Source organism: Triticum aestivum, chromosome 2D (genome assembly GCF_018294505.1).
Source record: "Triticum aestivum cultivar Chinese Spring chromosome 2D, IWGSC CS RefSeq v2.1, whole genome shotgun sequence".
In the NCBI taxonomy this organism is placed as follows: domain Eukaryota; kingdom Viridiplantae; phylum Streptophyta; class Magnoliopsida; order Poales; family Poaceae; genus Triticum; species Triticum aestivum.
Genome location: NC_057799.1, coordinates 170551049 through 170574334, shown reverse-complemented (window position 1 = coordinate 170574334; position 23286 = coordinate 170551049). Strand labels below are relative to the sequence as shown.

The following is a 23286-nucleotide window of genomic DNA, read 5'->3' as shown; positions in this document are numbered from 1 at the left end:
CGCAATAAAACATCACCTTCTTAACATCCCACATTTTTTTCAGATTTTTATGAAACTTTAAAATATGGTTTCCGCGAAGTTTTCATTGAATATTGGCTTTCGTGAGTGAACTGTGTGCTATTTGAAAACATTTCGTGAGAAGAATCTCGGTTTTTAAATCCCAGTAAATCCAAAACTAAGCTGAAAATCGTGAAACCTGCCATGGTGTCACGACATCGCACTTATATGTCGAGGATTTTTTTCGTCCATTGTGGCGCAAGTTTTATTACAAGCCTCTTACAAATCGGAGCTTCTCTCAAAGAAGCCTCGTGGTTCCGATAGGGATACGTGTCCCCCTTATGGGCGAAACGTAATCACTGCCTCTTTTCGCCTTGTATTTTCTTCTATGGGCAACATGGAACGACAGGATATCCGTGCTGAAATTTAAACTTATTCAGGGTTCGTTTGGCCTTTTTATACACTAATTGAGTTTCCTAGGCATTTAATGTCCATAATTCAAATCTGAACTACAAATACATGCTCCAGTTCACCAAAATGGCTTGAAAAATTATGCATGTGTCCTTGGGTGCATGTTTAGGTCCCATGCCAGGAATGGAAACGAATTACAACTGTACCGGTGTCATGGCTCGTCCTCAAACATTTCGAATCTCGGTTTTTAAGTCCCCATAAATTCCAAACTCACCAGAAAGTCATCAAAGGTGGCATGGTGTCACGTCATGGCACATATATGTCGTGGTAAAAACATTGTCCAATTTAGGCCAAGCTTTATTACAAATCTCTTACAAAAACTGGAGCTTCTCTCAAAGAATTCTCGTGGTTCTGATAGGGAAACGTGTTCCCCTTGTGGGCGAAATGTAATCACTGCCTCTTTTCGCCTTGTATTTTTTTTCCACGGGCAACATGGAACGACAGGATATCCGTGCTGAAATTTAAACTTATTCAGGGTTCGTTTGGCCTTTTTATACACTAATTGAGTTTCCTAGGCATTTAATGTCCATAATTCAAATCTGGACTACAAATACATGCTCCAGTTTACCAAAATGGCTAGAAAAATTATACATGTGTCCTTGGGTGCATGTTTAGGTCTCATGCCAGGAAGGGGAATGAATTACAACCGTACCGGTGTCCTGGTCGTCCTCAAACATTTCGAATCTCGGTTTTTAAGTCCCCATAAATCCTAAACTCACCAGAAAGTCATCAAAAGTGGCATGGTGTCACGTCATGGCACATATATGTCGTGGTAAAAACATTGCCAATTTGAGCCAAGATTTATTACAAAACGGAGCCTGTCGCAAGAACCCTCGTGGTTTCGATAGGGAAACGTGTCCCCTTGTGGGCCAAACGATAATCACTCCCTCTTCTAGCCTCGTATTTTTTCTACACACGACACGGAACAACTTGAGGTTCGCGCTGAACTTTGGAATTATTCAGGGTTCGTTTGACCTTTTTTATTCATTAATGAGCTTTCTAGGCATTTAATGTCCATCATTCAAATCCGAACTACAAATACATGCTCCAGTGCACCAAAATGGCTAGAAAAAATGTACATGTTTCCTTGGGGTGCATGTTTAGGTCCCATGGAACGAATGGGAACGAATTCAACCGTCTCACCGTCCTGGCTTGGCCACAAACATTGCGAACCTCGGTTTTTAAATGTCTGTAAATCCAAAACTCACCAGTAAATCATGAAACTTGGCATGGTGTCACTACATGGTACATATAATTGTCCAATTTGGGCGAAGCTATATTACAAGCCTTTTACAAACCGGAGCCTATCGCAACCCTTGTGGTTCCGGTAGGGACACATCCCCCTCTTGTGGGCGAAACGATAATCAATGCCTCTTCTCGCCTTGAACTTTGTTTTCTACAGGCAACATAGAATAACAGGAGTGTTGGGCTGAAATTTGAAACTGTTTAGGGTTCGTTTGGCCATTGTATATATATATTACTAATTACTAAGTTTTCTATGCATTTAATGTAGTCCATAATTCAAATTTGAACTACAACCACATGCTCCAGTGAAGAAAAAAGGGTGGGAAATCGTACATGTGTCATTGGGTGCATGTTTAGGTCTCGTTTAAGGAATAAGAATGAATTACAAACTTGTCGTCGTCCTGAAACAATGAGAATCTCGATTTTTAAATCCCAGTAAATCAAAAAGTCACCCAAAAAACATGAAACTTGGCATCGTTTCATGACATGGCACATATATGCCGTGGTAAAAAACGTCCAGTTTGAGAAGAGGCGCACACATTAGTAGCCAACGAAGTCCTCTTTGAAACAAAAAGCCGACATGTCATCGCAAACGGTTGTATTACCGTGTCGAAATTTAACCATACTCGGTGGCGTGCGTGCAGCTGTTTGATTAGACGGGACGAGCGCGAGAAGTCCGCCGTGCAGGCTCGACGGGACGCGTGCGAGCAGTCCGTCGCGCAGGCTCGACGGGACGCGTGCATCCTGTCCACCTCGCTCGACGGGACACGTGCGAGCAGCAAGGCCGCCCATGCTCACCGGGAAGCGAGCTCTTTGACCTCCATACACCATTCGCCGCCCGCCTCGCTCACAACTTCTCCATTAATGGGTTAATTAAAGCACATGGACGGAGGGTGTTTGCTTGTGATCCCATGGCAGCATTTGCTTTGTTTGTGTTTTCAACTCGTATTCCGCCCTAATTTAAATTGCCACATAGGGGCATGTTTGATTGTGATCCCATGGCAACTCGTATTTCGTGTGCATTACTCCTAGCCACCGCAAGCAACTAGTTTGCATTTTTCAAAGTTTTTTGTACACACAGACTCGCACACGAACTAACTGTATTAACCGTCTGTGTTGTAAATTCTCATCGCAAACAGTTCATCCGAGTCGGCTATTTGCCACGTATCACACACATCTTGTTAAATTGAACCGTGCGTTCGCTAATCGAAAACAGTTCGTCCGAGTGAACCGTATGCCCTATATCACACAAACCTTGATCTGGCTAACCGCTTATGTTGCACTCCCTAATAGCAAACGGTTCATCGGAGCAAACTGTATGCCGTATATTGCACACACACATTGATATGGCTGCCCGTTTCTGTTGTTCTGCCTCATCGCAAATAGTTCGAACGGGTTAACCGTGTGCCCTGCATCGCACACGCAACTAAAATCTGAACCGTGTTTGATGCATCCTCCATCACAAACGTTTTGCACCTTTTTTGACGAGTTTTTTACATCCCCATTTGTGATTAATGCATTACATACAGTTTCGTGAAAGGGTCTCTGATCGTAGTGTCGCGTTAGCAGCATCCTATAGTAGTGAAGGTTTATCAATCCGTGAGAGGTGTAGGATGAAGATGGTCTCTCTCAAACGTCCCTGCAACCAAATACAAGAAATCTCTTGTGTCCCCAACACACCCAATACAATGGCAAATTGTATAGGTGCACTGGTTTGGCAAAGAGATGGTGATAAAAGTGTAATATTGATGGTAGAAATATATTTTTATAATCTGAATAAAAAACAGCAAGGTAGCAAATAGTAAATGGGCACAAAAACGGTGTTGCAATGCTTGGAAATGAGGCCTAGGGTCCGTACTTTCGCTAGTGCAATCTCTCAACAGTGTTAATATAATTGGATCATACAACCATCCCTCAAAGTGCGATGAAGAATCACTCCAAAGTTCCTATCTAGCGGAGAACATAAGAATAAATTGTTTGTAGGGTACGAAACCACCTCAAAGCTATTATTTCCGTTCGATCTATTCAAGAGTTCGTACTAAAATAACACAAAGCTATTCTTTCCGTTCGATCTATCCTAGAGTTCGTACTAAAATAACACCAAAGCAAATTCATATTCATAATACTCAATCCAACACAAAGAACTTCAAAGAGTGCCCCAAGATTTCTACCGGAGAAAAAAAGACAAGAACGTGCATCAACCCCTATGCATAGATTACCCCAATGTCACCTCGGGAATCCGCGAGTTGAGTGCCAAAACATATATCAAGTGAATCAATACGATACCCCATTGTCACCAAAACGAAATGTCAAAGGGAAAACTCAATTCATCAGAACAAGATAGAGAGGGGGAAACACCATATGATTCGACTATATTAACAAAGCCCGCGATACATCAAGATCGTGACATGTCAAGAACACGAGAGAGAGAGAGAGAGAGAGAGAGAGAGAGAGATTAAACACATAGCTACTGGTACAAACTCTCAGCCCCGAGGGTGGACTACTCCCTCCTCATCGTGGTGGCCGCCAGGATGATGAAGATGGCCACCGGAGATGATTCCCCCCTCCGGCAGAGTGCCGGAACGGGGTCTAGATTGGTTTTCGGTGGCTACAAAGCCTTGAAGTGGCGAAACTTCTAATCTAGGTTAACCCCAAGGGTTTTTGGAATATTTGTGAATTTATAGGGTAAAGAGGGGGTGCGGGAGGCCACTGAGGTGGGCACAACCCACCTGGGTGCGCCTGGGCCCCCAGGCGCGCACTGGTGGGTTGTGCCCCCTCGGGGCACCCCCGAGGTGCTGCTCTGGCCCATTGGTGGTCTTTTGGTCCATAAAAAATCCACAAAAAGTTTCGCGGTGTTTGGACTCCGTTTGATATTGATTTCCTGTGATGTAAAAAACATGCAAAAAACAGGAACTGGCACTTGGCAATTTGTCAATAGGTTAGTTCCAAAAAATGATATAAAATGATTATAAAACATCCAAGAATGATAATATAGCATCATGGAACAATCAAAAATTATAGATACGTTGGAGACGTATCAGCATCCCCAAGCTTAATTCCTGCTCGTTCTCGAGTAGGTAAATGATAAAAACAGAAATTTTTATGTGGAATGTTGCCTATCATGTCATCTCATATTGTTTTCTTTGTAGCATGGACATTTGGACTTTTATATGGTTCAAAGCAATAGTCTACTTTTGACATGAGGACTTAAATACTCAAGCATATCAACAAGCAACAATGTCTTTCAAAATATCAATGCTAAAATAAGTTATCCCTAGCCCATCATGCTCAATCATCCATTCATGAAACACACTCGCATATTAGCTACACCCAATGCTCAAGTACGATCATAGTGCCCCCTAGTTGGTGTGGAATGCTGCCTATCATGTCATCTCATATTCTTTTCTTTGTAGCATGGACATTTGGATTTTTATATGGTTCAAAGCAATAGTCTACTTTTGACATGAGGACTTAAATACTCAAGCATATCAACAAGCAACAATGTCTTTCAAAATATCAACGCTAAAATAAGTTATCCCTAGCCCATCATGCTCAATCATTGATCCATTCATGAAACACACTCGCATATTAGCTACACCCAATGCTCAAGTACGATCATAGTGCCCCCTAGTTGGTGCTTTTATAAGAGAAGATGGATACTCAAATAAAAAAATAAAAATTGCATAAAGTAAAAAAGAAAGGCCCTTCGCAGAGGGAAGTAGGGATTTGTAGAGGTGCCAGAGCTCAAAACAAAAATTGAGAGATAATTTTTTTTGAGAGGCATACTTTTCATACCAACGAAAACGACTTAGAGCTTCCAACACTTTCCATGCTAGATATATCATAGGCGGTTCCCAAACAGAAAATAAAGTTTATTCCTTTTTCCACCATACTTTCACTTTCCATGGCTAACGGTATCCATGGGTGCCCTCCATACCAACACTTTCCAAGGAATTTATTATTTGACAACATAAAGTAAATTCATTTTTTCATTTCGGGACTGGGCATCCCTAATACCTTTGCCTTACTCTCGTGCAATGACAAGTGAATAAACACTCATCGTGAGAATAACACATCTAGCATGGAAAATATTGGCCACCCCTCACCGCCTCGCGAGCGGTACGAGCACACAAAAGAGCAATTTATTTTGAAAATTAGAGATGGCACATACAAATTTGCTTAGAATGGCAAAAGAATACTGCATATAGGTAGGTATAGTGGACTCATGTGGCAAACTAGTTTTAAAGGATTTATGATGCACAAGTAGTGATCATACTTAGTGCAAAATGAAGGCTAGCAAAAGATTGAGAAGCGACCAACCAAGAAACGAATAATCTCATAAGCGAGCATTGAGCATAATTAACACCTAATAATGCACCACAAGTAGGATGTAATTTCATTGCACAACTATTGACTTTCATGCTTGCATAGGGAATCACAAACCTTAACACCAATACTCTTACTAAAGCATAATTACTCATCAACATGACTCACATATCACATCATAATATCTCAAAACTATTACAAGGAATCAAGTTTATTTTGTCCAATGATCTTCATAAAAGTTTTTATCATATCCTTCTTGGATATCTATCACTTTGGAACTAATTTTCATATGTTGCTTTCGATAAGCTCAAACAAATATAAGTGAAGATCATGAGCATAATATTTCTTTCTCTCAAATTTATTTAAGTGAAGCAAGAGAGAATTTCTACAAAAATACTAAAGCACACCATGCTAAAAAAAGATATAAGTGAAGCACTAGAGCAATTCCATAGAAAAGAGCTTCATTGACGGGATCTAAGTGCCGCTTACCTAGCCTCCCTGGCAACTATTTGAGGACTCTATTTTATTTAAAAACTTTCAGTTCTAAGTATTTTATTAAAACAGCAAGCAAAATGAAAATAAAATGACATTCCAAGAATAGCACACATCATGTGAAGAAGCAAAAACTTAGGCTCAACCGATACTAACCGATAATTGTTGTATACCTGAGCATGAACAGGAACAAATCCTACGAAAGTGTCACTCCGAGGCTTACGGAGGACACCATGCAGGAGACAGAACTGCACACAAGGTATTACAACTGGTTTTTATTTGCCTATTCTTTTCAAGGATGCTCATAAGTTTGTCTTATCTTGTGATGAATGTCAAAGAATTGGTAATATTGGTAGACGTCAGGAGATGCCTATGAATTATTTACTTGTTATTGAACCATTTGATGTCTGGGGATTTGATTATATGCTACCTTTTCCTTCCTCTAATAGGTATACACATATTTTATTGCTGCTGATTACGTTACTAAGTGGGTAGAAACTATTCCAACTAGTAGTGTTGATCATAACACTTCTATTAAAATGCTTAAAGAAGTTATTTTCTCGAGGTTCGGAGTCCCTAGATATTTAATAACTGATGGTGGTTCACATTTTATTCATGGTGCATTTCGTAAATTGCTTGCTAAATATGATGTCAACCATAGAATTGCATCCCCCTATCACCCTCAATCTAGGGGTCAAGTTAAATTGAGCAATAGAGAAATAAAATTAATTTTGCAAAAGATTGTCAATAGATTTAGAAAGAATTGGTCTAAGAAACTTGACGATGCATGGGCTTATAGAACTGCTTATAGAAATCCTATGGGTATGTCTCCTTATAAAATGGTTTATGTAAAAGCATGTCATTTACCTCTTGAGTTAGAACATAAAGCATATTGGGCAATTAAAGAACTTAATTATGATTTTAAACTTGTCGGTGAAAATAGGTTATTTGATATTTGCTCTCTAGATGAATGGAGAACCCAAGCTTATGAAAATGCCGAATTGTTTTAAGAAAAAAGTTAAAAGATGGCATGATAAAATAATTCAAACACGGGAATTCAAAGTGGGTGAGTATGTTCTATTGTACAATTCTCGTTTTATATTTTTTTTGCAGGAAAACTTCTCTCTGAATGGGAAGGACCTTATATCATCGAGGAAAAGTTTACCATTCTGGAGCCATTAAGATCAATAACGCCGAAGGTACTAATCCAAAGGTGGTTAGTGGGCAAAGAATTAAGCATTACATCTCATGAACACCTATTAATGTTGAAACTAACATTATTCAAACTATGACACCAGAGGAATTCATAAGAGAGACCTTCCAGAACACTCCAGAACCCTGAAAAGGAAGAGGTAAATGATGCGGTAAGTAAACCGACTCCAAAATTCCATAAAAATACTTCTGAGTCTGAAGCTGAAGCCACCCCTACTGCGAATGCCTCTGAGTCTGAAGCCAAAGTTGCTGAAGACATTCCGGCTGCATCAGCCGATGAAGAAAGAGAAGAAGAAAGAGTTGCCACACCCCCAACAAGTGATCAAGTCATTCTCGAGGAGAATGTGATTGTGCCCGACCGTCCAGTCCTTGAACAGATGGAGGTTGAAAACCCAGAGGCTGCCACCATCAACGCCAATGAAGCCAATGACTCAGTCGTGGCTTAAGATAATGTGGAGCCTGAAGCTAATCAGAATGCTGAAGTCACCTTGACGCAAATCGTCTCGGATGGCGCTGTTCCTCCTCCAAGGCCTTACACCATGGAACAGGCATTCAATCGTGAAGGTCAGCTTGTCACAGTCAGATGGCCAGTTATGGTTCCACCACTGCTCCTGGGCCCCAATATGATTACCATGTGGAGCAGAGGCCTTAAGTTCAGAAGCCCAAGCCTAGGCTGCCAAGGCTTCCAAGTGTTGTAACTACACAAGGTTCTTTCAGTGTGCACAACTTCAGAGAGCACAACACTTTCTTTTGACAGTGCCAAGAACCGTTACACGAAGCCTAAGATCTCCTCAGATGGATTTTGGAGCCATCAGCAGCGAAGCTACTACTCATGCATCCTGTACAACCAAGAGCGGATCTTTCCACACATGCGTCTGGATTGTGAAGCTATAGTTGGGCTGCCATGTCTTGAAGAAGCTCTTGACTGCTTTAGGGATGTTGGTCTTCTGCCTTTTGTGACTGACAAAGAACACTGGAATGAAGAGCTTTTGCTGCAGTTCTATGCCACCCTCCATATTCGCGGCTACAACAGGGATCCGAAGACTTGGGTCCTTGAGTCGATGACAGGTGATGTACATCACGAAGCCAAAGCTTGTGATCACAAGCCAAAGCGGTATGTTATTGCCTTTTCAAAGAGATAGAAGAGGGAGAGGAAGGGCGAGAGAGAGATAGAGAGAGAGAGAGAGAGAGAGAGAGAGAGAGAGAGAGAGAGAGAGACGAAGAGGGAGGGAGGAAGAGAAAGAGGGAGGGGGAGAGAGAGGGAGAGAGAATTGTGGATTTATGGTTTATCACCTTCTAAATTTTATCGCCCTAGGTTTTCATTAGGGATAACCAAGACTGTGGTCAAGCTTTATCTTTGTCGCGGTCTAAGACAAGAAGAAACAAACATTGGCACTACAATAGATGCATCTTTAACTTCATCATTATTTACAAAAACAATAATTTAGTGCACTACCACCTCCTGCGATAGCTAAGAACCGTTTTACATGTCAATCATACATAGAACAGGATATCATCCGTCGCGGTACGTGATTGCCTTTTCAAAGAGACAGAAGAGGGAGAGGAAGGGCGAGAGAGAGACAGAGACAGAGAGGGAGAGAGGAAGAGAGAGAGAGAGGGGCAGGGGAGAGAGTGAGAGAGAATTGTGGATTTATGGTTTATCAGGCGAGAGCTTTATTCTTACAAATTACAATTACATAACTATCTCCCAATCTCTGCTTATTGGAATTATTAGGGAGGTGGAGCCCCATTCTCTTCTAATTGGAATTATTAGGGAGGGAAGTTGGAGATGATAGATCTGGGAGATGCAGCCACTCTAGCAGGGGCACCGCTATTCACGTGTGTGTTTGTTGCCGCTTCTCACGTGTAGATGGGATGTATGATTTAGAGAGTATAGCATTATTATGGGACCTTCATTTCTTGTTCAAATATTTATTTTATATGTTAGGATCATGACAGTTAACATAGAAAAATTGTAGAGTAGTTTTTTGTTATCTAGATGGTGTGTCGGAAAGCGTCAAGGGGCAACAATTTAAGAGGGATTAATTATGTATGGACAAAGAAGGTGATTGATGACAAGTTAAATCATCAGGAAAGAGCGGCTAGAGGGATGTGTGGTGTTTGTAAGAATAGAGAGAGAAAAAGATCTTTGTATTTGTGTTGTGATTAAATATTCCATGCAACGTGCTCGTTTGTGGAGAGGAAAATGGACATTATTTACAACTTTATTTATTGGCCCGTGGCAACGCACGGGCATTCTACTAATGAACAGTAATGATCGATATTTATATTCATACCTTCTGAAAAGACGCATCGCACAGGCGCGATGCTTACAATAGGCACGATTAGAGTGACGCGTTCGTTGCAATAGGATGTGATCATTCGAGAGAGAAACCGACTGTCCGTTCCACATGCAGAGATTCTATTTAATTAAACTAATTAATTAAACCCTAACAGATACGAAGAGCCCGTCTCGACCGTCTATTTTTCTTCCGATCAGTGAAAGCTGTCCGTCCAGGCGTACAGGGATTTGGGGAGCGTTTTCTCCTTGGCGTGGTTGGGACGGCCCATCATCCCACTGATTTGGCTTGATTGGGTCGTACAGCGTGCGTACACGCATCGCACGGCAGAAGGCACCCTCACAAGCCGTGAGCTATACCTACGTCCGTCGATCGGTAGGTGGAAACAAAACAACAGCACAACAACGCCTGGCTCGGGTGGGTCGATCTGATCGACTAAGAAACTGATCTACCGCGAAAGCGGGTAGCATTTACGTCGCCGGGAAATCACGCCTTCCAACCAAGCTGAGATCTGCTGCAAGCTGCGTGGAGCAGTTGAGCTGAGCTAGAACCGGGAATGCCTGGCCTTGAGGCCTGGAAGATGCTCCAAACATACACGACCACGACGGCACATTCGAGCTCTGAATTTTCCTTACCTGGAGACAGTTGTTGCATCTGTCCTAATGGTCCTGTATCAAACTACTAGACTACTCATCTCTCTCTCTCTCTCACACACACACACATCATTTGTGTTTCTCTGATATTTTTCGCTTAAAGGCTCCTTTTGGGACTTTCCCTGTCAAAGGGAACTTTGGAACAATAAATCTTCGAGAAAACAAGAAGGGCTGCAACACAAAGGAAAAATCATATCCATGACGGCTCATATCTCCTATAACCGTCTCTAATTGGGAGAAAACAACATTCATGGGTTATTAAAACATACAAACGTGCAACACTTTCGAGCAATTTATAGGTAAGTTCTTCAGAGTCAACAATCCGACAGTTTTGATTTGTACCTTGTGTTGAAAGATCCCTAGATCTAAAGTGCGCACAAATCTTAAGTTTCTCACGAGGGAAAAAAGACACTACGGACCAGAAAATCATCTCCGCGTCTCTTGGGCCTATCTAAGGCATGTATGTTGCTTTAAGATTCATGCATACATTTCCCATGTGCTCAACCATCCTACTCCCCATCCCCGTCTCACACACAATCCCGAGCGGCATGAAGTGAACCTTCATATTTATGTGAAATTAACTAAACAAGTTACATTTATACCTCATCTTTATTTTGCATGAGTTTTGTGGGGTTTTTTGTTTCATAGTGTGCGTCTCAATTGCGAGTATGTGCGGTGGGCTTCCTGTCAGTGTGGAACTCACCTTCTTCCCTTTCGTCTCCTGTCTTTCAAACTACTGATGTATTGCCGTTAGGACCCAAATATTATGCAAACATTCCCCACGGAGGTTGAGTAAACTATCATTCCCTACGGGCGGTCATCCGAGAGAACGTCATGAACTAGGAGTGTCCCTCAAAAAACTAGTCGCAGCAAACGCTCGAGACTTATCATGCTAAATCAGATATATTTTCCATGCTATTGTATAAAAAATTGCCATGTTTAAAGAAAAAGTTGTACTGCTAGCAGAAAATTATCAGGAATTTGTTATGCTGCAACAGAGTAATTGTCATGTATTTTCAGGGATTTCCCATGAAGCAACATTGGAGAATTGCCAGTCTAAATAGGTAATTTTCCAACTTGTTCAGGATTTACAATTCCGGCGGAAGAAAATTGTCATGCTACATCAAAGGGAACTTGTGAAAAATTGTCATGCTCTAAAAATAGAATTTGTCATCCATATGTGTTCGCTCATATTGCCCATCCTAGGTGAACCTTTTAGTGCTGACAGCTCAAAGTTCGTTCAAAGTGGTGCGTAGGAGCGAACAATTATTGTCACATGTCTTGCTTTGAGATTCTTACATGGAAATTAAACGTGTCACGGTTGTCGCGGGAATGATTCCGATAGTAGAAAGGGGTAGGGTAAAGGAGCATGGACTATCGAGATGCAAATGGGTGGCACGGTGCTTTTTAACGAGTCCGGGCCTCTCGCGACGGAGATAACAACCCTACGTCTCGTGCTCCGGAGAGGCTTTCTGTGATCTGGCATGAACACGGAGTTACATGGTGTGTGTGTGTGTGTGTGTGTGTGTGTGTGTGTGAGAGAGAGAGAGAGGAGTGTGTCTCCAAGCCTAAACTAAGTGGCGAGAGAGCCAGGGGAGAAGAATGAGGGAGTCAAGCCCCCTGAGCTATGTGGTGGGGGTGACTTATATAGAGTACGCCACCCTCTTGTTGGATTATGGATGGGCTTAGGCCCGTATAAGACACTAATCCCTGGTTAATCTTGAGGCCCATGTATGAGATGGCAGGTGGTGGGAAGTTTAGTCCCACCTTGCTAGTTGAGGAGAGTTGAGACCCCTTTATAAGGGTTGCTCTACCACTTGCCATTGGGAGCTTGGGAAGAGGAGTGGTACACGCGCGCTCCTCCTCCTCCGCCGCCCGCCTCGCCACGCCTCGTCACAACGCGCGCGCGCACGCGCCGCGGGTTGCGGGAATGAGCCGAGCTGAAGCTTATTTTTGCCGCTCAGGAATGAATTAATTAATCAGGGATTAATTAACGAGTCGCTAACAGGTGGGCCACTGTCCGAGACGCCGGGTCTTCCCGGGAACGATGACTCCCTTCCCGAGAGTGCGTCGACTCGATCGTGGGCCTCCACCCAGGCCCACGACTTCCTACCCGACGGCCTATATAAGAAGACTCTGCCCAGTGGAGTGACCTAGTTCGGTTCACTCACTCCCTCTCGCGTGACCTAGCCGTCATCTACTGTTCCTCACTCTGTGCTGTCTCTGGCAACCCCATCCCGACGACCGCGTGCACGGCTGGTTGGGAGAGCAGGTACCTCCGGAACCCTGTCGTTCGAGATCCTGCCCGGAAGAACAGCAATAAGGTTTTTGGGGTGTGTCTCAACGCGACTGCTACGGATCCGTCCCCAGCTCCATCTGCCTCTGCTTCCACTACTTTCCCCGCATGGACACCATGGCAGACGATGTCGCCGCTAAGAAGAAGGCCACAGGCGCCGCCGCATTGGCCTGACCAACCGGAGGGTATGATCTGTTCCTCCCTCGTTTACTCGTACTTGTGCTGCTCATAGATAGTTCGCTTCTATGTTCTGTACGTGCTAGTATGCTTAGGTATCGCTATGAGATGCATAACTTTTATGCCATGCTAACTGTATTCTCATGGATTAGTCTAATTGGAAAAGTGCTAATATTTCCAACAATCCAAAATCCTTATTCTAGGCACTTTCCGATTCAAGGCTTTGCTGCTACTCTGAAACCGGAAAAGTTTACCGGGACGCATTTTAAGCGTTGGCAGACTATGACCACCTTGTGGCTCACAGGGATGAACGTGTTCTGGGTTGGTGGTGTGTCCCCCACATAAACGATTGCTCTTGAACACGAGAAGGCGTTTAGGGAGGCAACCACAATCTTTTTGGGAGCAGTTCTGAGTGTGATTGGAGACAAGTTGGTTGACGCATATATTCATATGGGGGTTGCCAAAAACTTGTTGGATGCGCTCGAAGTCAAATTCGGCGCAACCGATGCTGGCAGTGAGCTGTATGCCATGGAGCAGTTCCATGATTACAGGATGGTTGATAACCGTCCTGTATTGGACCAGGCTCATGAGATACAGTGCATTGCTAAGGAGCTGGAGCTCCTGAAGTGTGAGTTACCGGACAAGTTTGTCGCGGGTTGCATTATTACAAAACTCCCTCCTAGTTGGAGGAACTTTGCTACTTCTCTCAAGCACTTGAGACGTGAATTCTCTGTCGAGGATGTCATCGGTCATCTCAGTGTTGAGCAGAACTCGAGAGCAAAGGATTCACACGTGAAAGGGGCAGAGGGTTCTTCTAGCGCCAATGTGGTGCAGAAGAACTTCCACAAGTTCAAGGGAAAGAACTCTGTCCAGCAGAATACTACCTTTAAGAAGAAGGGTAAGAAGAAAGACAAAAGAAGAGATGGCTGCTTCACTTGTGGTTCAGAGGAACATTGGGCAAACAAGTGCCCAAACAAGTACAAGAAGTCAGCACAGGACTCCAAGTCTGTGAATGTCACTCTGAGCAACAATGATGCGGCATCTGGGTATGGTAATCTATTTACCATACTTTCAGTTTGTCAGACCACCGATTGGTGGGTTGACACTGGGGCCAATATTCATGTGTGTGCTGATGTGTCTTTGTTTTCTTCTTACCAGGTCGCACGGGATTGTTCCCTCCTGATGGGGAATGGCTCGCATGCTTCTGTTCATGGTGTTGGCACGGTAGATCTGAAGTTTACTTTGGAAAATATCGTGCAACTGAAGAACGTGCAGCATGTCCCCGCCATCAAGAAGAATCTCGTTAGTGGCTCCCTTCTATGTAAAGAAGGGTTTAATTTAGTATTTGAGTCTAAAAAAGTAGTCGTATCTTGGTATGGACTATTTGTTGGAAAAGGATATGATTGTGGTGGTTTGTTCCGCCTTTCCTTGGAGGATTTCTGTAATAAAGTCGTGAACCAAATTCATTCTAATATGAACGAATCTGAGGTTTGGCATTCACGTCTTTGTCACATAAATTTCGGTTGTATGACGCGGTTAGCTAAGATGGACATAATGACGAGTTTCACTTTAGCCAAAGGCTCTAAGTGACATGCGTGTGTGCAAGCTGAGCAACCCCGTAACCCTCACACGCTTGCGAAGGAGACACACCTGGCACCATTAGAGCTCATACATTCAGATCTCTGTGAGATGAATGGTGTGTTGACTAAAGGTGGAAAGAAATACTTCATGACTCTAATTGATGATTCCACTAGATTCTGCTATGTGTATTTGTTAAATACTAAGGATGAGGCTCTACACTACTTTAAAGCCTATAAGGCTGAAGTTGAGAACCAACTTGAGAAGAAAATAAAACGAGTCCGGTCTGATCGTGGTGGAGAGTACTTTTCTAATGAGCTTGATTTATTCTGTGCGGAACATGGTATTATTCATGAGAGGATGCCTCCCTACTCACCCCAGTCAAACGGGGTTGTCGAACGGAAAAACCGTACTCTAACTGATTTGGTTATTGCCATGTTAGATACATCGGGTTTATCCAAGGCATGGTGGGGGGAGGCTGTATTGACATCATGTCATGTTCTGAATAAAGTTCCCACAAAGGATAATGAGACTACTCCCTATGAGCAATGGGAAAAGAAAAGAACTACACTCTCTTACTTGCGCACTTGGGGCTGTTTGGCGAAAGTCAACGTGCCGATAACCAAAAAGCGCAAGTTGGGACCAAAGACCATGGACTGCGTTTTTCTTGGCTATGCCAAGCATAGCGTTGGCTATAGATTTCTAGTGGTGAAATCTGATGTACATGACGTGAAGGTCGGTACGATCATGGAGTCTAGGGATGCTAATTTCTTTGAGGATATTTTCCCCATGAGAGATATGCAAAGCACTTCTAGACTGGAATCTGATGAGACTCCTGAACCTGCCATTCCAATGGAATACTATGAACATAAAAGTGATGAGAGTTCCACGGAGGATGACGAGGAAGCTCCTGTCAGGAGCAAGAGACAAAGGACTGCAAAGTCTTTTGGTGATGATTTCCTCGTGTACCTCGTGGATGATGACACTCCCAGTTCCATTTCAGAAGCTTATGCATCTCCGGATGCGGACTACTGGAAGGATGCGGTCCGTAGCGAGATGGATTCCATCTTGGCTAACGGGACATGGGAAATCACTGATCGCCCTTATGATTGTAAACCATTGGGATGTAAGTGGGTGTTCAAGAAGAAGATTAGGCCCAATGGTACTGTTGAGAAGTACAAGGATAGGCTTGTGGACAAGGGTTATACCCAAAAAGAAGAAGAGGATTTCTTTGATACTTACTCACCTGTGGCTAGACTAACAACCATTCGAGTGTTACTCGCTTTGGCTGCCTCGCATGGTCTTCTCGTCCGCCAGATGGACGTCAAGACGGCTTTCCTTAACGGAGAGCTAGACGAGGAAATTTACATGCAACAGCCAGACGACTTTGTAGTAAATGGTCAGGAAAGAAAGGTGTGCAAGCTAGTGAAATCTCTGTATGGCCTGAAACAAGCGCCTAAGCAATGGCATGAGAAGTTCAACACTACTCTGACATCTACTGGCTTTGTTCTGAACGAAGCTAACAAATGTGTATACTATCGCTATGGTGGGGGCGGAGGAGTTATACTGTGTTTCTATGTCGATGACATACTGATATTTGGGACCCACCTCAAAGTCATTGAGGAGGTCAAGGCCTTTCTATCTCATAACTTTGAGATGAAAGACCTGGGCGTGGCTGATGTTATCTTGAACATCAAGCTACTGAGAAACTCTGAGGGTGGAATTACACTTTTGCAATCCCACTATGTTGAGAAGATTTTGAGCCGTTTTGGATATTCGACTACAAACCTTCTGCAACACCATATGATCCTAGCGTGCGGATTCAAAAGTACGAAGGCACGTCTATTGATCAATTGAGATATTCTCAAGTGGTTGGTTCATTGATGTACCTAGCGTGTGCTACTCGTCCTGACATCTCATTTGTTGTGTGCAAACTGAGCCGGTTTGTTTCCAACCCGGGAGATGTGCATTGGCATGCTGTTGAGCGAGTGATGCGTTACTTGCAAGGTACTGCGAACTATGGAATTCACTATTTTGGGTACCCGACGGTACTTGAGGGATATAGTGATTCGAATTGGATATCTTATGCTGATGAGATGAAAGCCACAAGTGGACATGTCTTCACACTTGGTGGTGGTGCTGTTTCCTGGAAGTCTTGCAAGCAGACGATCTTAACCAGATCGACTATGGAAGCAGAACTCACAGCATTAGAAACATCATGCGTTGAAGCAGAATGGCTTCGAGACCTTTTGATGGATTTGCCGGTGGTTGACAAACCAGTGCCGGCTGTCCTTATGAACTGTGACAATCAAACGGTGATTGCCAAGGCTAAGAGTTCAAAGGACAACATGAAATCCACAAAGCACATAAGAAGAAGATTGAAATCTGTCAAAAAATCAAGAAACTCCGGAGTAATTGCGTTGGATTATATCCAGACGGCTAAGAATCTGGCAGACCCTTTTACGAAAGGGCAATCACGGATTGTGATAGAAAATGCATGGAGGGAGATGGGTATGAGACCCACGTAAGTTGCCATGGGGGTAACCCAACCTATGTGATCGGAGATCCTGTGAATTAGGACCTGGGAAAACAATCCAGCGGACAACTGAGGAGAGTATCCTTTATAAACCCACTCCATTGGAGATGCAGTAATACTCTCAATTCTGTAAGGCAGGCTGACTTTTGTCTTAATGTGTTCCAAAGCTTGTGTAAGCACGATGCTAACCTACAGAGCATTCTTTGGAGAAACACACCTATGTGAGCCCGACTGCTGGTCACAGTCTATGAGATTGGGTAATCTCTAGTAAGCTCATGAGAAGGTATGGAGTATGACTAATAAGCTCCACCCATGGGGTTTAGCCTTCGGCAGCCACGTATCAGCTGACAATAGGCGAAACTTCTGCACGCCAAACTGACAATTCAAGGCATAGTCCATTGTTCAGTTGTGAAGAAGTCTAATCCTGTTGCTCTAGGTGGAAGTTCAACTTAACAGTCTCCACTAAAATTTCTGATATATCAAACATTGTTTGGAACAGGTGACAAACTTATGTGCCTCGAGATCTGGTGGGGGATTGTTGGATTATGGATGGGCTTAGGCCCATATAAGACACCAATCCCTGGTTAACCTTGAGGCCCATGTATGAGATGGCAGGTGGTGGGAAGTTTAGTCCCACCTTGCTAGTTGAGGAGAGTTGAGACCCCTTTATAAGGGCTGCTCTACCACTTGCCATTGGGAGCTTGGGAAGAGGAGTGGTACACGCGCGCTCCTCCGCCGCCCCCGCCCGCCTCGCCACGCCTTGCCTCGCCTCGTCACGATGCGCACGCGCCGCAGGTTGCGGGAACGAGCCGAGCCGAAGCTTATTTTTGCCGCTCAGGAATGAATTAATTAATCAGGGATTAATTAACGAGTCGCTAATAGGTGGGCCACTGTCCGAGACGTTGGACTGTGGGCTGACTTGCGTTGCCGGGATTCGTCGACTCCATTCGCGGGTGTGCGACCCTTCCCGGGAACGACGGCTCCCTTCCCGGGTGTGTGTCGACTCGGTCGTGGGCCTCCGCCCAGGCCCACGACTTCCTACCCGACAGCCTATATAAGAAGGCTCTGCCCAGTGGAGTGACCTAGTTCGGTTCACTCACTCCCTCTCGCGTGACCTAACCGTCATCTACCGTTCCTCACTCTACGCTGTCTCCGGCGACCCCACCCCGACGACCGCGTGCACGGCTGGTCGGGAGAGCAGGTGTCTCCGGAACCCTGTCGTTCGAGATCCTGCCCGGGAGAACGGCAATAAGGTTTTTGGGGAGTGTCTCGACGCGACTGCTCCCGATCCGTCCCCAGCTCCGTCTGCCTCTGCTTCCACTACTTTCCCCGCATCGACACCATCGCCGACGATGCCGCCGCTAAGAAGAAGGCCACGGACGCCGCCGAGGCTGCTGCTGGCGCCGCCGCGTTGGCCTGGCCAACCGGAGGGTATGATTTGTTCATCCCTCGTTTACTCGTACTTGTGCTAGCCGTATATGTGTTGCTCATAGATGGTTCGCTTCTATGTTCTGTACGTGCTGGTATGCTTAGGTATTGTTATGAGATGCATACCTTTTATGCCATGCTAATTGTATTCTCGTGGATTAGTCTAATTGGAAAAGTGTTAATATTTCCAACACCTCTCACCTCTTATGTTACAAAATGGAGCATCAATGCCATAATATCAGCCCAGTATGAAACCTTCACTATGAAGATGATGCTTCAACTGCCTTGCTGACTGTTGGTCTTCGCACGTCCGGGTGAGTCATACGGCCGAGTAGATGATCACCCGGGTAGTGGAGGCATAGACATCGTCCGAGTAGACGGGTAGTGGATAGTATGTCTGCTATGCAATTTATCTGAACCCACCTGATGTGTGGAGCTCGTGCTTTAATTTTAACCTTTTATGGGCCTACCTGTTATGTGTATCCCCAACAATAATGGGTTTTCTCAAGAAAAACCTCTTAGCCGACGTCTCATCGTTAACATTTCCTTTGCTGTCAAGTCATGGAAAGGAGTGATTGCCTGTTTCATGAAAAAAAAACTACAGTTTTGTTTTCAAATATTTGTCCGCTGCCATCTTGGAAATACGGTTCCCAAGCCAACATATATTTACCTAATAATTGGTTTCTTTCGTCCGTCATGGCATTTTTCAGAAAAGTCCCTCTATTTTAGAGAATTCAACCCGCGGTCCTGTTTTAAGTTAAAACGAATCGTTATTTTCGCATTTTACACAAAAGTCCTTGTCTTTTCTTGAAATCAACCCGCCGTCCGGATTTAAGTCACACCCGAACCGTTATTTTTCATTTTTTGAAACCCCCCCTGATGTTTTAGGTAATTCATCCGCGGATCATATTTAAGTCAAACAAATGCTTTTTAAAATCATCCATATCTTTTAAATCGTAACTCCGATTTGAACATGTTATATATGAAATTTGATTAGAAAAAATATGTAGAATATGAATATGAGATTATTTTTACCTATTAAGTATTTTTAAATATTATTTTGGAATATATTTGCGTCAAACCAAATGATTTTCTAAATTATCTGTATCTTTTAAACCGTAACTTTGATTTAAACATATTATATATGAAATTTTATTATAAAAATGTGTGGAATCTAAATATGATGTTAATTTTACCTGTTAAATATTTTTAAAATATTGTTATTGAAGCAAACTTATAATTTATAGCACAAGATCCGTTTTTTAAATACCGGCGGCGATCCGGATTGCAAATAAACACCCCACTATAACAATATACGGAAAAGAAAACATCAATAACTACACATGCATACCTCTGGAAAATGTCGTAGGGGAAAACAACAGATTTCTCATCGCGAGAGTGAGAGAAAGCGAGCGAGAGAGAGGGAGGGAGAGAGAGAGGGAGAGGGAGGAGAGAGGAGAGAGAGACGCCTTAGGATTAACCATATTCAACACACTTTTTTGTTGTTTTGTGTGAACACCGAGGCCATCGCCGGCGAGTGTGAGAAGGAGGATAAGCGGGAACACAAATATGATGCCTCGCAAAAATAAAGAAGATGGACCTATTATGGTCTTGAGTGATGGTTGTTGAGTTAAGAGCGTGTGTTGTGTTTTCTCTCCCGTTGCAACGCACGGGCTCTTTTGCTAGTAATACTATAAAAAAGACAAAGCAATTCAATATAGGTCCCATAAATTAAAATGGGTGGAAACAGTATTCCATTCTCATATCGGCAGGGTGCAACACGGCTATGTGCTTTTACATGCGCCGACATAAGTAGACAGCTATCATGCATGGTCAAATTAGCCTGGTATATATACATGTTTTATATTTGTATATGGTACGACGAATCTATCAGCATCTTCCAAGCGGATTCCATGCAGAGTTAGAATAAGCTCCGATCTCTCATCTAATCATTGGCATCACCAGTGACTCGGACGACCAGCTGTTTTATAATAATTGAATTTTTGTCTGAAATGTTCAGGACCATAGTACTAGTTCTCACGTGTTGGGTTCAGTAATGTGCTGCGACCTGGCAGCAATTGACTTGATTGGAATGGGAGCATGGTATTAACTTTGTACATCAATCCGCAGTTTAGTTTAATTACACGAGGTCGCTGTTACAGTCCGCATCGTCGACGGTGCAAGCGGCCACCGCCGCCTCCTTGTGCTCCTCCTCGTCCATGGTGTCCGACATGCCCTTCCCCCGCGTCTCCGGCAGGCAGGCGGCGAACATGCCGAAGCAGCCGACGACGAGCCCGAACACGCCGAACGACAAGAAGCTCCTCTCGCGGCCCAGCGCGACGAGCACCGGCGCCGCCACGCCTCCCAGCACCAGCGCCTGCCTTACCAACCCCACCGCCGAGTTGCGCACCGACGTCGGGAACAGCTCGATGGAGTACATCATGATGACGTTGAACGCCGTGCACGTCGCGAAGAAGGAGAGCAGCTCGGCGGCCATCCGCGCCGCGCCCTGCGGGATGACGACGCACGCGAGGCTCCATACCCCCGCCGCCCCGGTGAGCGCGATCACCGAGCTCCGGCGGTTGATCCTGCCCATCAGCAGCCACGAGAGGATGGACGACGGCAGCTCGGCCAGCGCGTTGTACGTGACGCTCAGGTAGAGGTTGGATCCAAGGTTGCCGACGTTGAGCGGCATGCCGTAGTAGACCATGCCGACGCCGAAGCTGGCTGTCATGATCGCCGCCAGCCTCCGGAGCGCCCACGGGCGCTCCCACATCGAGTGCAGCGTGGCGAACACGCTGTCGCCGCCGCTCTCCTCCGCGGTGTCATTGTTCATGGTGCAGGCGTGCAGCATGGAGAAGCTGGACGTGATGCTGTTGCCGTTGAGCGAGGCGATCTGCTGCAGCGTCTCGATGGCGTCCTGCTTGCGCCCGCGCACCAGCAGCCACCGCGGCGACTCTTGGACGAGGAAGTAGAATAGGATGGAGTAGCAGAGGGATGGCACGGACGTCCACAGATACATGTTCCGCCACGATTCCTCCCGGAACCTGTAGGCGAGCGCCGGGAGCGACAGGAACCCGAGGGTGAAGCAGAAGAACCCCGCCACGCACACCGTGTCGCGCCACCTCTTGCCGACGAGCTCCGTGGAGAGGACCAGCGTGCACGTGCCAACCATGGACCTGCCGAACCCGGACATGAAACGCAGGGCGGCGTACACCCACACGTTCGGCGAGAACGCGGTGAGCACCCCAGCGACGGACATGGACACAATGGACACGAGCAGCATCTTCCTGCGGCCCAGGAGCGAGTCGGCGAGCGTTGTGAGGAGGAAGCCGCCGGCAAGGCAGCCGGCGAAGAACGAGGACGCCGGGAGGGAGACGAGCGCCGGGCCGGCGCACTTGAGGGACCACTCCGAGACCACCGACGTCACGGCCGGGCGGTCCCACGCCCACGCGCCGGGCGGGAGCGCGCACGGCGAGGCCACGGCGGCCGAGCAGGACGCGTCGGCGCCGGTGCAGTGCCACTGCGGCTCGGCGTCGGTGAAGACCGAGATGAACACCTGCTGCGCGTCGAAGGCCCACGCGAAGGCCAGCAAGACGGCCTTGAGGAGCTGCAGGGCGCCGGTGGCGCCCATGTACGTCTCGATGGTGTCATCGATCGACGGCGCCTTGGCCGGCCTTGTTTTGTGGCTTGTTAGGAGCGGGGCGGCGGCCGTGTCAGCCATTCGCACGGTTCGCGTGCGTGCTTCTGTGTGCTTGCCGCTAGCTTATCTTGGCCGCTCACTGGCTGTGTGGGGAGAACGATGAGAGCGGGGGTATTTATACGGGCGGGATAGTGTACGTCAACGGAGCAGCGCAGTGCAGCGCTCCAACCAGGATTCCGACGCACAAGATCGATCGCTATGGGGATCGACGAGCTGCATTATTCATGGATTGAATAAGGGGGGACACATGTGAGATCCAGTCACGATATGTTAGAATATGGGAGAGGGTGTAATATACTTGATGACCTGAGGGTCCACGTAAGCAACGAGCCATGCATAGGGGTATCAAGGGTAAATGGGTAATCCATCAGCTACGTACTACGGTGCTCCTGCTCCACCACCATCATGTGAAACCCAGTCACGATATTGATCCGCATGTTCTGGCGTACGAGCTCGGCGATTAGCTAGCTCCAGAATCCAGATCATTTGACAACATCCGGCATGAAACTTCCTTATCTTGGATCGGTTCCAGTAGGTACCGCCGTATGGGTACATCAAAAGTTTCTTTGATATTTTTGTCTTGGAATCCTTCTTACGTTCACTCAAAGTGCCGTTGCTATTGTTTTAGGGGAAAAAGTATCTTTGCTACCCTTTCCAGGATGGTGCTAATCAAGGTACCCAAATCTTATGGCCATACTCACAAAAATCTCGCATGGCCATAGGAGGTTATGGTACTTCTACGGTGCCATGTGTTTACTGTGTTTTGGAATGTTCAGCCGTGTCTCTTGACTGTTTCAGTTACCTAATTAAAATGAGTGTGTCTAGATCTCAGTTGATTGAGACTTAATGAAGCCCGGTATAAGAGCGTTTCT

At 45.3% G+C, this 23286-nt stretch overlaps 1 protein-coding gene across 1 annotated transcript; it reads right to left on the bottom strand.

Moving 5' to 3' along the window:
* Positions 1 to 20690: 20690 nt before the first annotated feature.
* LOC123052398 (organic cation/carnitine transporter 2) lies at positions 20691 to 22526 on the bottom strand. The gene has a single exon (XM_044475546.1). It carries the CDS (start codon positions 22433 to 22435, stop codon positions 20852 to 20854), a length of 1584 nt encoding a protein of 527 aa, XP_044331481.1. The 5' UTR covers positions 22436 to 22526; the 3' UTR covers positions 20691 to 20851.
* Positions 22527 to 23286: the final 760 nt, after the last annotated feature.

Coding starts and splice junctions, on each gene's coding strand:
- LOC123052398 (XM_044475546.1), bottom strand. CDS start 22,435: ATGGCTGACACGGCCGCCGCCCCGCTCCTAACAAGCCACAAAACAAGG.